Source organism: Pelophylax lessonae, assembly GCF_965119305.1.
Source record: "Pelophylax lessonae genome assembly, chromosome: 4".
In the NCBI taxonomy this organism is placed as follows: Eukaryota; Metazoa; Chordata; class Amphibia; order Anura; family Ranidae; genus Pelophylax; species Pelophylax lessonae.
The window spans coordinates 164,119,821-164,136,442 of record NC_138771.1 but is presented as its reverse complement, the minus strand read 5'-3'; the positions used below and the strand labels follow the sequence as shown (position 1 = coordinate 164,136,442).

The following is a 16,622-nucleotide window of genomic DNA, read 5'->3' as shown; positions in this document are numbered from 1 at the left end:
GGCCTTTCGATGCCGTAACCTCTCTCGTCCAACATCAGTGCCTGACCTCACAAATGCTCTTCTGGAAGAATGGTCAAACATTTCCATAGACACACTCCTAAAACCTTGTGGACAGCCTTCCCAGAGGAGTTGAAGCTGTTATAGCTGCAAAGGGTGGCCCAACTCAATATTGAACCCTACAGACCAAGACTGAGATGCCATTAAAGTTCATGTGCGTGTAAAGGCAGGTGTGCCAATACTTTTGACGTGTGTGTGTTATATATATTTTGCTGTCTATGTCCCATTGAGGAAATCTCCTTATACTTCCTGTACTGGAAATACAGTGAAAGGTGGGATTTCCCTTTCCAGACAAAGTAAGGGGAATTCCCCTCTTAGACAAATGTCAATAGAACAGGTGACCCCATAGGAAGATTTACCCCGACTTGCTGTTCTCGTTACAACTGTAAAAACTTGGATTTCCTATCAGTGATAATGTTCACCAGGACAAATACAGGAGTGAATCAACACTGGAGGGACACAGACAGCAAAGAACATTTATGAGGGGTTCTAATCCTTCACAACACCACCTAAAACAAACACAAAAAAGTTTTGATGCACATACATTCAAATTTAGGAGTATACTGCAAAATATACAAACAAAAATGAGTGAAATTATCTACGTGATTTACTAAGCTGCACATTCCAAGACCTTTTTATATATTCATAGGTTCTAAAAAATAGCCAAATAGTTTGAAATATGGAATTCTTCAAATGAGCAAGAACAGAATCCCTTCAATTTTACATATAACTATCCAGTTCGAGTCACTGTTATATGGTTTTCATTTCTCTTGTGGCTCTGACCTTATGCATATTTAATTTTCAAAATCCTTTATGTGCTTTCTCCCACAGAGGTTTAAGGTGTAATATACTACTGCAGGGCTGTTACAATAGAAAAAGCACTGTGGGCTTATGACTAGGATAATGACTTCAAAAGCCTTTTTTATCTAGCCCACTATGTTAACAAGGTTCGCTTGATTTTACTCTGGATGGTGAAGCACTTAACATCTCCTTGTAATTGAAAGCATACTGTGTCCTATGGCAGATGGATATATCTTACCTGTAGTGGAAGAACTCCTTGAACTCTCTGCACATTCTATGTGCTAACTCACGCTTCCCACAGGACTGGGGCCCTGTCAGAACAAGCATGGGATAGGGGGTATCCAGATTGGGCAATGTGCTGCAACATAAGAAGTTGGCTTGTCAGTGTGATTTGTAGACATATGTCAAACCTTTACTGAAACTACACATGGGGAGCTTAGCAAGGAGAGTAAATAGGAAATACATATCTTATTATATATGAAGGAAAACACATGGCCAGAATTTATACAAATATATTTGAAAATAAAATCTAATATATATGTAATGCAGTGCTCACAACAGATTGATAAAATTAAAAACTGACCTGTAATTGGTCATTGTTGACTACATTTTTTTCATTTAAAAATGGGTGTACTTGCGCGCTGCTATGTTGTGTTATTGAGTGCTATAAGACTACAAAACTAAAAACTTACAAAGCGGATCGCTCACACCTATACACACTCTCTAAACGTGTATCAATGTGCAAAATGGTATTAAAAAGTGGTGCTGCGCTCCCAAATGCTAATGTTCTAGTATCCCTTTAAATCTGTTTGCGTAGATATTTTCAGAATCAGCATATCATATCAAACCATATATACCATAAACAAAACAAAATAAACAATGCATCAGTCCATAAAGTGTCCTTTGGTATGAATTTGCTTGCATATGCTCAATCTTTCATAAAAAAACAGGCTTGTGCTCAACATATCCAAATTGACTGCTTCCTTAACCACTTAAAGCCCGGAAGGATTTGCTCCCTTAATGACCAGGCCACTTTTTTCAACTTGGCAATGCGTGACTTTAACTGACAATTGCGCGATCGTGCGACGCTGTACCCAAACAAGATTTACGTCCTTTTTTTTCCCCACAAATAGAGCTTTCTTTTGGTGGTATTTGATCCCCTGTGCGTTTTCATTTTTCAAAAAAGAGCGACAATTCTGGGAAAAAAAAAATCTATATATTTCACATTCTGATATATAACATTCCCAAAAAAAATTTAAAAATCTTAAAATGTTTTAACAATCTACATATTTTTGGTATTGGTATTTGGTATTTAACAATGTTTTAACAATCTACATATTTTTGGTAAAAAAAAAAAAAAAAAAATCGCAATAAACATATTTTGATTGGTCTGCGCAAAAGTTATTGTGTCTACTAACTACGGGAAAGATTTATGTCATTTTTTATTGGTTTTTTTTTTTTGTTTTTTTTTTTTACAAGTAATGTCGGTGATCTGCGATTTTTTGCGACATTGCGGCCGACAGATCGGACCCCTAACTGACATTTTTTACACTTTTGGGGGTACCAGTGACATTACTACAGTAATCAGTGCTAAGAATATGCACTGTTACTGTAATAATTCCCCTGGCAGGGAAGGGGTTAAAGCGGAGTTCCGGCCACAGAATTGTTTTTTTTTATCAATACTTCCCAAACTATCACCCCCCCCCTATATACATCAACTAATCCGTTTTTTTACAGTATAGTAATCGATTGGCAATTATAAAATCATACTTTATAAAATGTGTCCTGAGCGCCGCCATCTTTGTCCGGGTTCCCCTGAAGCCGCTGTGTGTAAATGGATGCCCTGCTTCCTGGTTCGAGATGGAGGGGGGCTGGTGAATGCAGCGCAAAATCTCGCGCATGCCCAGTATTATGCGATCGGCATAGTATAGGGATGCCTATCATCGCGTTATTTCCTGTTTGCAAATAACGCGATGAGAGGAGCGGCCAGCCGCCTACATCACTGCCCATTGCATCCTGGGAGTGATGAGTAAGAGCTCCCAGGACGCATTGCGGGACAGGAAGTGAGGGCGCGGGCCGCGGCCGCGGAGGGAGGAAGTGGAAGGAAAGGTGAGTATATTTTCTTCAATAATAAGGTAAGTAAAAAAAAAAAAAATCGTAACTACCCATTTGTTTTTCAGGTAACAAATAGCAAGCGGATGGCCCCAAAAATCGATTAGGTCGATTTTGTGGCCGGAACTCCGCTTTAAATGTGAGCCTAGGGGAGTGATTCTAACTGTGGGGGGCGTGGCTTCTGAAATGACCATAGAGACATGTGATCCTATATAGAAGGATCAAATGGGCTGTAGGTTCTTCTCTCTCAGCGGGGAATGATCGCGGGTGTCAGGCGGCAATCGGAGCTGCCTACCCACTGCACCGGCTTCCCTGCTAATGAAAATATGAGTGTTTTTATATTTAGGGTTTAATAAAACGGCTGTTTTAAAATATAAAGCACTATGTCCAGCTTTCTCTCTTTATGATTTGGGTGAATGGAGAGGATTTGGGCATATGGAGATAAGTGTAAGAAGGAGGATTCTAAATTCAAGATTGCCACCAAAGGATGAAACAGTATAAAACAGATCCCCAGAGAGAGAGACAAAAGCACATATAGACCATTGGTTGGTCTTATCCCCCAGGTGAGGGCACATTGGATGAGGGAATTATCACTAATATATGTGGATGATTGGAGCACATAGTGGTGAACACTAATTAAGGAAGCAGTCATTTGGATATGTGAAAACAAGCCTGTTTTTTTTTATGAAAGATTGAGCATATGCAAGTGAATTCATACCAAAAGACACTTTCTGGACTGATGCATTGTTTGTTTTGTTTTGTTTATGGTATATATGGTTTGATATGATATGCCGAATCGATTCTGAAAATTGCTATGCAAACAAATTTAAAAGGATACTGGTACATTTTTTCATTGTTATAAATAAAAAAACTGTAAATTTTTTGTCATTGCAAAACATTATGTGAAGGTTTAAAGTGGTTGTAAACCTTAGACATAAAATATGAACAAAGCATATTCCCTTCATAGTGTGTACTTGTCTCAATCCAGAGCACTAAGTGTCATTTCTGTCTGCTGCCCTGTTCCTCTGCTATCAACATGAGACACTTCTGACAAGTTTTCCCGACTCCAATAGAAAAATGGTGACTGGGAGGGACCTCCAGCAGATTGACAGCCTCAGCTCTGTTCCTGTGTGAAGGGGGTGTATCCCTTCCCTCCAATCAGCTCTCTGTCCCCGCTTTTCAGAGCTGAGAGATCCTGTGTATATTCTGCACTTTGAATTGATGTAGGGGAAAGACCGTTGTAGATAAACAGGTACATCGTATGTAAGAGGATTTGTTTTATCTCTTTGTATCATTTGAGGACAGTCACTTCACTGGGTATATGTAAGGGTTTATAACCACTTGCCGACTGCGCTAGAGCCAAATGATGGCTACAGCGTGGTCGTCCAGTTCTGGGAGGGCGTCTATTGACATGCTCCCAGAACAACGCCTCCTGCTCGCCCGCTGTGGCCTGCATCCGGCACACTCTGTGATCGTGGTGTCTTTCGGACACAGCTGATCAATCACAGCAGCCCTTTACAATGTATCCAGCTGTGGTCAATCACAGCTGATCACAATGTAAACACGCTTGCAGGTTATCGGCATTCCTCTCCTCGTGCTGTCACAGCATAAGAAGACCTGGTAACTGGCCAGTGTAAAAGGGGACATCTACACTAATAGTCAGTGTCCTGATGATCAGTGTAGCCCCAATAGTGCCCATCAGTGCTGCCAATCTGTGCTGTCCATCAGTCCTGTCGTTCAGTGTCCATCAGTGTCCTTCAGTACTGCCTATTAGTGCCCATCAGTGCCTCCTCATCGGTGCCCATCAGAGCAGCCTCATCAGCGCACATCAATGAAGGAGAAAAATGACCGTTTGCAAAATTTTATAACAGAAACTATGAAAAACATTTTGTTTTTTCAAAATCTTTTATCTTTTTTTGTTTGTTTAGCAAAAAAAAAAAAAAAAAAAAACAGTGGTGATTAAATACCACCAACAAAAAATCTCTATTTGTGTAACAAAATGATAAGAATGTCATATGGGTACAGTGTTGCATGACCGCGCAATTGCCATCAAAGTGTGACAAGCTGCAAATTGGCTTGGGCAGGAAGGGGTGAAAGTGCCCAGTATGCACATGGTTAAAGGAACCCCATCATGAGAGAAATATGTAGACCGCCATTGTGGACCTGTCCTCCTGAGAATGCTTGCTGTCTGACTGTCATGCGGATGCTTCGGCTCCGATGCTTTCTCAGCTACTGATCCAGAGCAAAATTTAGAGGCATGGATTCCAGATCTAAATTTCTAGATTTAATTTGTGGCATGCTTGTTCTGGGTCAGTGATTAAAGTATTGAAACCAGACAGAACCAATCACCTAGCATTTTAGGGGGAAAAAAAACAGCGATGTCACCACCAATATTTCTCTCATGAATTAGGTACATTAACAGTAGACACTATTATTAAATGAAAAATATCACATTATAGCATTTGAGATATTAACACTACTGAAATTACCTGTCCAAAATCTTTTGTGGCTGGATCATGCTGTACATAACATTGGCCATATGATCCCGTGCAGCAATTACTTCTGGTGGAGGATCATACTTATTCACTGCTGCTACCTGAGTAATGTCGAGACAGTAAGACAACATTATTATAGGACAAAACAGGCTATTTATAGATAACTCCTATATGCATTTCTATTTATAGGCTTGCCAATTTGTTTCTTCATATATAAAACAGTTTTCAATTTCAATTCTCAGAGGAAAATTGCACGCTGTCTGGCCAATGTTAGGGCTCCTTCTAACCCTGTGCAGGGACCTGCGTTTTTTCTACACTGCAGGTCTCTAGAAGGGCACTTAGAAAACTATTGTTTTCCATGTGCCCAGCTTCCATCACAACACAGGAAAATGCAGTGCTATGATTTGTACACTTCCAATTAAGTTAAAAATTAAGTTTAAAAAAAAAAAATGTAAACAACTTGATGTACTGAAACGGTGCATTGTACAGATCCCTCGCTGCACGGCAAAACTAACAGCAGATCGTACTTGTGAATAGGCCCTTAATGCAGCCCATGTCCCCATACCTCACCAGATAAAAGGCACCATCTTTACCTGTTCTATAAGGTATCAGAAGGACTTCAAAAGATGGCTTGGTTTACTTGTCATAAGGTCATAATAGCATAAGGATTTTACCATATTTATTTATATAAAGGTACTGAGATTTTTACAGTTTTTTTTCTGCATTAAAAAAAATGGAATTGACAATGACTCCGCTTTAAATTTTGTTCAATATTGAAGAGAATCAGGTTTTATTTTATTTTTTTCATTTATTTATTTAAAAACCCAGTTCCATACCACCTTCATTTGGGTCACATACCCCAAGGTTTATGGAAACTCCTGGTTAAGACCCCTGTGTTAGGAAAGCCTTACTTTTTGTCAAGGTTTCTAGTTTTGTGGAATGGTACTGCACAAGGCATTTGATTGTACCAAGACGTCCTCAAGATACAGCGCAATAACCATATCACTCCATAAATATGCGCAAACTGTTGGCGCTATATAAATCCTGTATAATAATAATAATAATAATAATAATATGCAGCATAAAGCTCCAGCCATCATTTCAGTACTAAAAAAGAATGTCATCTTAGAGCTTAGATCTTACAAATCAACTCTATACTAACCACTGTGGCCTAACTACCATTACTAGTGTTTCTTGATGAAAATACACAAATTGCATGAATAAATAAAGCTTGATGCCTTTTTATAACCCCTTCCCACCTAGCCCCGACATTCCTTTATTTCGCCCAATATGCCTGGTCCAGCAGGAAGATCACGTGCCAACAGTGATTGGCAGATTATTACTAGATCCCATGAGCTGTTTCTTTGACAGCTTGGTCTCTATGCTACAGATGCAAACGTTCAGTGTGTACCCATTAAAGCCCACCTTCTTTTGCCAACGCACAAATGCATTAAGTGGATGACAAGAAGTTACATTTTTGACCTAAATAATATTTAAAAATGCTCACTATTTTGTTCTGGGCCCTATCGCGGGTGCAAACAACAAATAATATACACATATGCAATATTGCTGCAATTGTTGGGAACAAGAAAATTTATTTTGGGTTGTTCTTTGGAGGTAGGTTATATCAGCAAGAAATATATAGCGAATTTAAAAAAAAAAATACACTTTTTTTTTTTTTTTACTCTTTTGAAATATTAAAAAAAAAATAAGGGGATATCCATTAACATTATCACCAACTAGTAACGTATTGTGAAAGATGGGATTTTTGAGGCACAACTATTATAAAATATACTTTTTTTTCCAAATTAAGTTTACAATATATTAATATACTAAACAAAATCCCATAAAATAGATCCATAATACAAATTTACTTCACTTTCCGCATTAATTTTATTCTGTTATTTTTGATATGTCAATAAATATCTACCATTTTTGCCCTTTAAAGTCCCACCTTCTAGGGGGTTGGTCTCTGTTGTTATTAATACAATTTTATTTATCGGTTTCACCTGAACATTTTTTAAAAGAAAAATGTTTTGGTGAAGCCGATAAATAAAGATTGTATTATGGATCTATTTTATGGAATATTGTACGGTATATTAGTATGTTTTTATACTTATTTTTTTATTTTTTTTTTTTTAATAGTTGTGCTTCAAATCCCATCTTTTACAATATGATACTTGAAATCTACAATACAGGGGTGTGGCACTTTACAATTAGATTAGGATTATAATAGGGATGCACCGAAATTTTCGGCCAAAAATGGGCCTATCCCATTTCGGCCGAAAATGGGTTAAAAATGCCGAAATTAATGGCCGCTGCGAGGAAGGAGGAGGGCGCAGCGCAGGTTTGAAAAGACGCGCCTCTGGCCGGCCGCCCGCCTCTCAATGATGTCCCTACTACTACGATCTGTGCATGAAGTGACATACCAGGAGGGAGGGCGGGCGAGCGGCCGCTAATAGCTGTAACTATGTGAGCCTTTCACTTAACTTCCCTGTCAGCGGACGATGTGCATGAATGAACTGACACACAGGACGGGAGGGCGGGGGGAGCGGCCGCTAATAACTGTAACTATGCGAGCCTTCATTTCCCTGTCAGCGGACGATGTGCATGAATGAACTGAAGTGACAAACAGGGCGGGAGGGCGGGGGGAGCGGCCGCTAATAACTATAACTATGTGAGAGCTTCACTTCCCTATCATGCGGGTATCTCCTCTGACAGGGAAGTGAAGGCTCACATAGTTATAGTTATTAGCGGCCGCGCCCTCCCGCCCGGTGTGTCAGTTCAGTTCATTCATGCACATCGTCCGCTGACAGGGAAGTGAAGGCTCACATAGTTACAGTTATTAGCGGCCGCTCGCCTGCCCTCCCGCCCGGTGTGTCACTTTATTCATGCACAGATCGTAGTAGTAGTGACATCACCGGGAGGCGGGCGGCCGGCCGGCCAGAGGCGCGTCTTTTGAATGAAGGACACCGGAGGAGCTGAGTGAGTAGGAGAGGACGCTGGGGAGGGGGGGGGGGAGCTGAGGCAGCTTACCAATGGTATTAGTATTAATTATGCAGCATGAGGGGGTTGAGGTATTGTCACTGCTGGTCACTGATGCATTAGTGACCAACCAGTGGCAGTTAATTAACCCCTTTGTGCTGCATTAGTGCAACCAGTATCAGTGCAACCAGTGTTAATTAACACTGATACTGGTTGCACTAATGCAGCACAAAGGGGTTAATTAACTGCCACTGGTCGGTCACTAATGCATCAGTGACCAGCAGTGGCAATACATTAACCCCCTCATGCTGCATAATACAAATACCATTGGTAATTAAATTAACCACTTGCCAACCCATCACAGTACATATACTGTGACAGGGTGGCAGCGACAGGTGTACGTCGCTGCCTGTTTTTGGTGTATGCCCCTGTTCTATCTATTTTAAAATTATTTGGGGGAAAAAGTCATTTTTCGGTTTCGGTTTTCGGCCAAGGGCATCCTGCATTTTCGGTTTCGGTCCAAAATTTTCATTTCGGTGCATCCCTAGATTATAACATTTACCACCAAATGAAAGCCCATATTATCCTGAAAAAAAACAAAGGTAAAATTCACCTGGGTACAAATATACTGCAGTAATAAATAGTTTTGAAAAGTACAGTTTCACAAAAAGTTGCAAAACTATGTTCAGGTATTAAGATTTGTTTTACTTTTGTAATGAAGGGGTTGATCATATTGTTCAGTTAAAGCTCTAGAGGTTGAACTTTGTGTACCACAATCACAAATACATTGTGTAAATTAAAAAAATAAAAAAACAGACAAAGCAGGGTTTTCATAAACTTAATGGCTATTGCAATACATTTTTTAAAAAACTGTTGAGCTAAGAATGACATTCACTAAATAAACTCTGTACCAAGATGTCTTTCACAGTGCCAAAGATCGCCTATATTCCCTTGACGAGTCACCAGTGTAATTACTTGGCAACACTGATTGCTTTGGGAAGTCAGGTGGAAAGCAGGTGCTAAGATAAATACCTTCTCCTCAACTTTGATCTTTTTCATATCCAATTCGGTTAATCTTTGCAGCATAAACAGCACTGACAGCCAGTATTCATCTTGTTCCTGGAACAGACACGCAAAGATACCTCATGATAAATTAAATGTTTTAATACAGATAAGGGATATAAATTATAAACTCCTACAAGAAATCAAACATGTTCAGTAGTGCACAAAGTAAAAAAATAAAGTATAGCAACACAAAGATATTAATCATGGGAGACTATTTTATCAAGTTCAAAGACGCTTCGCTTGCAACAACTATGTACTTATATTTATATCATTTTGTTACAACTGGGTGTACGCTGTGGGACTGTTATGAAGAATTATCTTTGCCAGATTGCCCCAATCAATAAATCTACACGTTTTCCTTATGTCTGGCCCAGGAAGCCTGGAGCAGTTTGTTCCTGGCACTGGGGTTCTGGCACAAAAAACAAGCAAATTATGCAGCTCCCCAAGAGATCCAAAAACACTGGCACATTTATATAGCATGGCATTGTGCACTGCAAATGTGCATTATGCTTTGCTTGCTGTGCAAGTGAAGCTACATTCATTTTGAATAAATAGTTAAAACAAAGTGATGAAGGAAGGGTAGCACAGCCACATGACCTGTCAAAGTCAAGTGACAAAGGGATCGTTCACACTAGTGGTTGAGCTGTACTTTTACCATACATAACCACTACCCCTTTTAGCTGCAGAGGCAGTGACCGGGGGTGTACGTATGCTGTGGCTGCAGCAGAAAATGTACCCGCCAAACGAGACCCGTATAAGAGAATGGAGCCACTCTTCAACTGCCCTGGAATCGGGTTCAATGGGTTAAAGCAGGCGGCAAGGAGGGGATACAACACCTCCTTACTACTTGTCAAATGCTCTCTGAAGAACGACCCGGACGTGGATGGGAAAAAGAATTTCCCTTAATCGTGTGGTTACATGTATGCAGCTAAGGCAGGGGTTTGATCGGGGGAGGACAATTTATGACAGATTGGTTAAGTCAGATCAATATTGACCGCCAGCACCATCAATAACATTCTTAGTAATAATAGCTCTTACACCTGTCTTTGCTGTATACAGTGTAGCAGCATGATTAGAGGTAAATCTTTATTTTATCCACAAAGAGGTTACAATATACCTATAAAGGATCATTACATGGGTCAATCATCTTATGTGATATATATATAATGAAATGCCCATGTGGGTTATTATATGCAGGAGAAACCACAGAGAAAGTCAAGGACCGTATTGCCCGACACAAATATTCCATCTGGGATAAACTTGTTAAGTTACCATTGGCTAGACATTTAATTGAGATAGGCCATACAGTCTCACATCTCAGATACATGGTGATTGACGGTATACCATGTAATAGATGCGGGGGAATAGAAATTAATCCTAATTGAAAAGGATTAAAAGAGGTGCATGGAAGCCAGCCAGCCCCCAGTCTGATGTACTCACCCTCCAGTCTGCCACCAACCAAGTAGACCTGTCTCAATATACATAAAGAACAGGGGTTTAGTTGACACGCATTTGCAAACGCATATGTAAGCTGCAGAGCCACGACACGGCACCCTATTATATCTGCAGTCCCTAACACTTTTAAATGTAAGTGTCTCCACTCTGGGAGCACATGGTTGCTAATGGGTGGATAGGAAGCAGGTGGGAGGGAGCAGCCCAAACTTCCCCCACCCACTTCCGTCCATGACTGGTATGGTATCTCAATGCTCTAATAGCAATGTTCTTAAGATGGTACAAACTGAAAAACGACCAGCTGAGAAGCATACACCTCCAATCCCTTGGCGGATGCAGTGTAAAACACAGATTGGGACTTTATATGAGGCAGTTTGCCTGTAAAGCTCAGTGCCTCCATCCCTAATTTCATAAAGTATTTGGGACTTTACATGAGACAAGCAGGTCATGCTATGGTCTCCATCCCTGTATATGAAAAAACTGGGGTCAAATTAGACTGCATCCACCAAAAACGCACGAAAATTGCACGGTGGGACTTTAAATGAAGCACCAGCATGTAGGCGAGGTGCCTCCATCCCTAGTTGCATAGACAATGTGGGCTATGTGGGACTTTAAATGAGACACCGGCAGGTATGCCCAGAGTCTCCATCCCTGTATCAGAAAAAAGAAATTGAAAAGGATTAAAAGAGGTGCATGGAAGCCAGCAGCAATGTTCTTAAGATGGTACAAACTGAAAACGACCAGCTGAGAAGCATACACCTCCAATCCCTTGGCGGATGCAGTGTAAAACACAGATTGGGACTTTATATGAGGCAGTTTGCCTGTAAAGCTCAGTGCCTCCATCCCTAATTTCATAAAGTATTTGGGACTTTACATGAGACAAGCAGGTCATGCTATGGTCTCCATCCCTGTATATGAAAAAACTGGGGTCAAATTAGACTGCATCCACCAAAAACGCACGAAAATTGCACGGTGGGACTTTAAATGAAGCACCAGCATGTAGGCGAGGTGCCTCCATCCCTAGTTGCATAGACAATGTGGGCTATGTGGGACTTTAAATGAGACACCGGCAGGTATGCCCAGAGTCTCCATCCCTGTATCAGAAAAAAGAAATTGAAAAGGATTAAAAGAGGTGCATGGAAGCCAGCAGCAATGTTCTTAAGATGGTACAAACTGAAAACGACCAGCTGAGAAGCATACACCTCCAATCCCTTGGCGGATGCAGTGTAAAACACAGATTGGGACTTTATATGAGGCAGTTTGCCTGTAAAGCTCAGTGCCTCCATCCCTAATTTCATAAAGTATTTGGGACTTTACATGAGACAAGCAGGTCATGCTATGGTCTCCATCCCTGTATATGAAAAAACTGGGGTCAAATTAGACTGCATCCACCAAAAACGCACGAAAATTGCACGGTGGGACTTTAAATGAAGCACCAGCCTGTAGGCGAGGTGCCTCCATCCCTAGTTGCATAGACAATGTGGGCTATGTGGGACTTTAAATGAGACACCGGCAGGTATGCCCAGAGTCTCCATCCCTGTATCAGAAAAAACGAATTGAAAAGGATTAAAAGAGGTGCATGGAAGCCAGCAAGAAATTAATCCTAAAAAAGGGTGAGTTTTATTGGATCCATTGGTTAGACACTTTGTTCCCCAAAGGGGTTAAACTCCTACTTTGATCTGTATTTATTCCTTTATTTTTGGGTTAGTCTTTAGTTAGCTGAACAACTACAATATCAATTGGGATTTAATGTTAAACATCTTTATATTGTTTTTCTAATATTCTCAATTGTGTATATTTTCTTGGTACAGGCCGGGCGGTCTTCCCGGGTGAATCCTTATGCAGTGTGGAGAATCAATAGCACTTGGTAGTTTTTCTATTTTGGATAATGTATATTATACCAATTGAAAAAAAAAACGTGATTAATTGTTTACTTATTCATTAATTGGTTTCAGTTGGCCCACCCTTTGCAGCTATAACAGCTTCAACTATTCTGGGAAGGCTGTCCACAAGGTTTAGGAGTGCGTCTATGGGAATGTTGGCCATTCTTCCAGAAGCGCATTGGTGTTGAAAGAGAAGGCCTGGCTCACAGTCTCAGCTCTAATTTATCCCAAAGGTGTTCTGTCGGGTTGAGGTCAGGACTCTGTATAGGCCAGTCAAGTTCCTTCACCCCAAACTCACTCATCCATGACTTTATGGACCTTACTTTGTGAACTGGTGCACAGTCATGTTGGAACAGGAAGGGGCCATCCCCAAACAGTTTTCTACAAAGTTGGGAGCATGAAAATGTCCAAAATGTCTTGGTATGCTGACGCCTTAAGAGTTCCTTTCACTGGAACTAAGGAGCCAAGCCCAACCCCTGAAAAACAACCCGACACCATAATTGCCCTTCCACCAAATTAATTCTCAGAACATTAGAATGTGGTTCGGAAGTAGTTCAAGATTTCATCTGCTTTTAACATTTGATATTGGAATGAATGGCCTTTACCAACCAAAAATCAAATACTGTACACTGTTGGAAATTTGTACATCCTGCTCCTTCTAATTACCTCATCACTGGGCTCACCCACTGCATTTTCAAAATTGTGCCTTTTTTCCTGCATGAAAAGCAGGCACAGCAGGCTATTCAAATAAATAAGCTGCTGTGCTCCCAAAAAGACCCATGATATTGTGAACCAGGCCTTGAAGGCTAGGTTCACCTTTAATCCCTTTATGACGACGGATATGCACATGTAAGCATAAATGCAGCTCCAGAGAAAACCCACTTTAGTGAGGCAACAAATACAGTATGTGTACATGTGACAGGAAGGGGCTAAAAAAAATAAATAAATAATAATAAATGTACGTGTTTTTGCAGAAAAAAAGTATTTTTACTTTTTTTTTTTCCCCATGATCCTGCAAAGCGATGGACCGGTTATCAGTGATTTATGGATGTAATGTCAGGTTCCTGCAGAATCTCCCTCTGGCTCTCTGCCCGTATCTGCTGTCAGTTGAATAGTAAGAGGATTCAATGGAATAGGAGTGAGCTGATTATCACATACGTAGTCCATTGAGAACCTGAAGTTCAGTCATTTAGTTCAGTAATTCAAAGATCTCTGCAAATTATTGATGAGGCTGTGCACAGCTGTGAGGAAGAAGAACCCTAAATATGGATGTAATATGTAACATGGTGCAAAAGGCACTAAACCCCCAGCCTTAACCCCAGTACCATCCTAACCTACAAATTAATCCCTAAGGCCCCCTTCACACAGGCCTGTCAGTTTTTCAGGCAGACCTGATCGGACACTCCATGCACCCCTATGGAGCAGCGGATGTCAGCGGTGACTTGTCTGCTGACACCCGCTGCTATCTGATTTAATTCTGTCTGGGAAATCAAGACGGTTGATAACCCTATCTTCCATCCGTCTGGAGGATTGTTTCGGATGGGATCGGATGAAAACGGACAGGCGGTCCATTTTTATCAGCTCTCCCATGGAGGAGAGCGGGGCTCTGACAGGTCCGTCTCTGCACAGCGAGCAGGAACGGACCTGTCATCTGCCTGCTCAGCGGGGATCGGCAGATTGATCCCCGCTGAGCAAAACGCAGTCCCCTGAGCGGAAAGCCAGTGTGAAAGGACCCTAACACCTAACTAACCCAGTAAAATACTCACCTTGTTTTGCACTGAGAACAGTGCCATACCCTCATAGTGTCTACACCAAAAAGTAAGAGAATCAAGAGAACAATGCTATTCCATGAATATCACCATTTCCATCACTGAAATAGTTAAAAGCAGTACTATGTCAGAGGGCTGCATTGTCCATATTCAGCATTTTCTGTCTATTTATAATAACAAACAGATGTTTTTTTTTATTATTATTTTTTAATAAAGAAAGAAATTGTAGTGTGTGACTTAAGGGGTGGTTCACACTAGGAATTGCACAGATTTCTTGTGCGATTCACATGCAGTTTAGTGCAGAGCGGTTTGAACTCATTCATTTTGAATAGGCAGAAATCTCACCGCACCAAAAACGCATTGCAACCGGATTGCATAGTATTTGGTAGTATGCGATCCAGTGTAGGCAAATGTACTGTGTTTGCGACTTACGTTTGGGGTGTTGTTAACATTGACACCAGTTGCATATCAAAACTGCAGTGAGTTTAAAAGGCAGTGTGGCTAATGCATATGGAACTGCCTTATGGTTTGAGTGGGGCCTAAACCCAGAGTTTCTGAAACCAGTCCCCAGGGTCCACAAACCGGTCCTGTTTTTCTCACCATAAAGCAACAGGTGAAATGATTAAAAATTATTACTTTTCTGAACATTGAATAAATGATACAGCTGGAAAATGCCTGGAAGTCTGGAGAGGATAACTAATGTGGTCCCCAAAATAAAATGAGAAACACTGAACATAACAATGCCACCAACTCTAAGGTCAGTCTCTACAGTAGGGGCAATAAGTCAGGAAGACGAAGGAGAACTGCCTAACATCACCAAAGGCATTATCATTGATGACATAATTAAAGACATCATCAATACCACCAATGACACCATCATCACAACCACAGATGACATCATCATCATTGATTAAATCATTGATGACATCATCGACATCATTAATTATACAATCATCGATTACATCATTATCATCATCGATGACATCACCACAATGACATCGCCATAGATGGCAACATTACCAACAATGACATCCCCGAGGGCATTACCATTATATGGGACATCATCATCATCATCATCATGTCATCATTCTTAATGACATCATTGTCAATAACATCAAAATCGTAATAGGTGTAGTAGTAGTCTTTACATATGCAATGTGCTCCCTTTTATCAAGTTTATGCATATTTTATCGATAATCCTTACTATTCTATTCATTTGCAGAATTTCCTACACATCTGTGGCCTTAAACAGGAACCTTAAAACCATAAATATGCGCTCACCCTTGTTGTGAAATTAAACCTATTGTATATTGGAAAAATATGGGGGGTGCCATTTCTGACTTCTCCATCTGAAAACACTAGTTGCTGGGCTGCCATGCTGATCCAAAGAATTCAATACTTTTTAAATGGTTAACCCACAACAGGTATAGAGATCAGAAGTTTACATTTTACTCTAATCTGTATGCTTGTTTTAGGACAAACCATGTTAAAGTCAGTGGTTTAGTCTAAGCACCCGTCACACCAGTACGAATTCGTACCTAAAGTAGCATCTAATGTGTTTCTATGGCACTTAATCAAGGGCGTCCGCAGAACTTGTTTTTTTTTTTTTTGGGGGGAGGGGCATTATTTTAAGGTCACCCATGCTCCGCCCCTTTTCGCCAATGTCATGAAGGCAACGTCAGTCGCCGCGTTAGCTGCGACTTGCGAGTATTTATTTTTAAAGGGGAAACGGCAGAATTTATTTTTAAACCGTTTGTTAACCTAAAAAAAATATTGATCCTGTTCCCTTAACCACTTGCCTACAGTGCACTTTCACCCCCTTCCTGCCCAGACCGATTTTCAGCTTTCAGTGCTCTCACACTTTGACTGAGAATTACTCAGTCATGCAACACTGTACCCATACAAAAATTGTGTCCTTTTTTTCACACAAATAGAGCTTTCTTTTGATGGTATTTGATCAATACTGGGTTTTTTATTTTTTGTGCTATAAATAAAAAAAGACT

General features: G+C 40.5%; 1 protein-coding gene across 1 annotated transcript in view; it reads right to left on the bottom strand.

Moving 5' to 3' along the window:
* LRGUK (leucine rich repeats and guanylate kinase domain containing) overlaps positions 1–16,622 on the bottom strand; it is a 171,933-nt gene that overhangs the window by 88,446 nt on the left and 66,865 nt on the right. The window contains exons 9-11 of the mRNA XM_082254330.1: positions 9,483–9,569; positions 5,460–5,566; positions 1,097–1,216 (exon numbers count right to left, since the gene is read on the bottom strand). Of these exons, the coding sequence (XP_082110456.1) occupies positions 1,097–1,216; positions 5,460–5,566; positions 9,483–9,569 (314 nt within the window). The remainder of the gene's footprint in view (positions 1–1,096; positions 1,217–5,459; positions 5,567–9,482; positions 9,570–16,622) is intronic.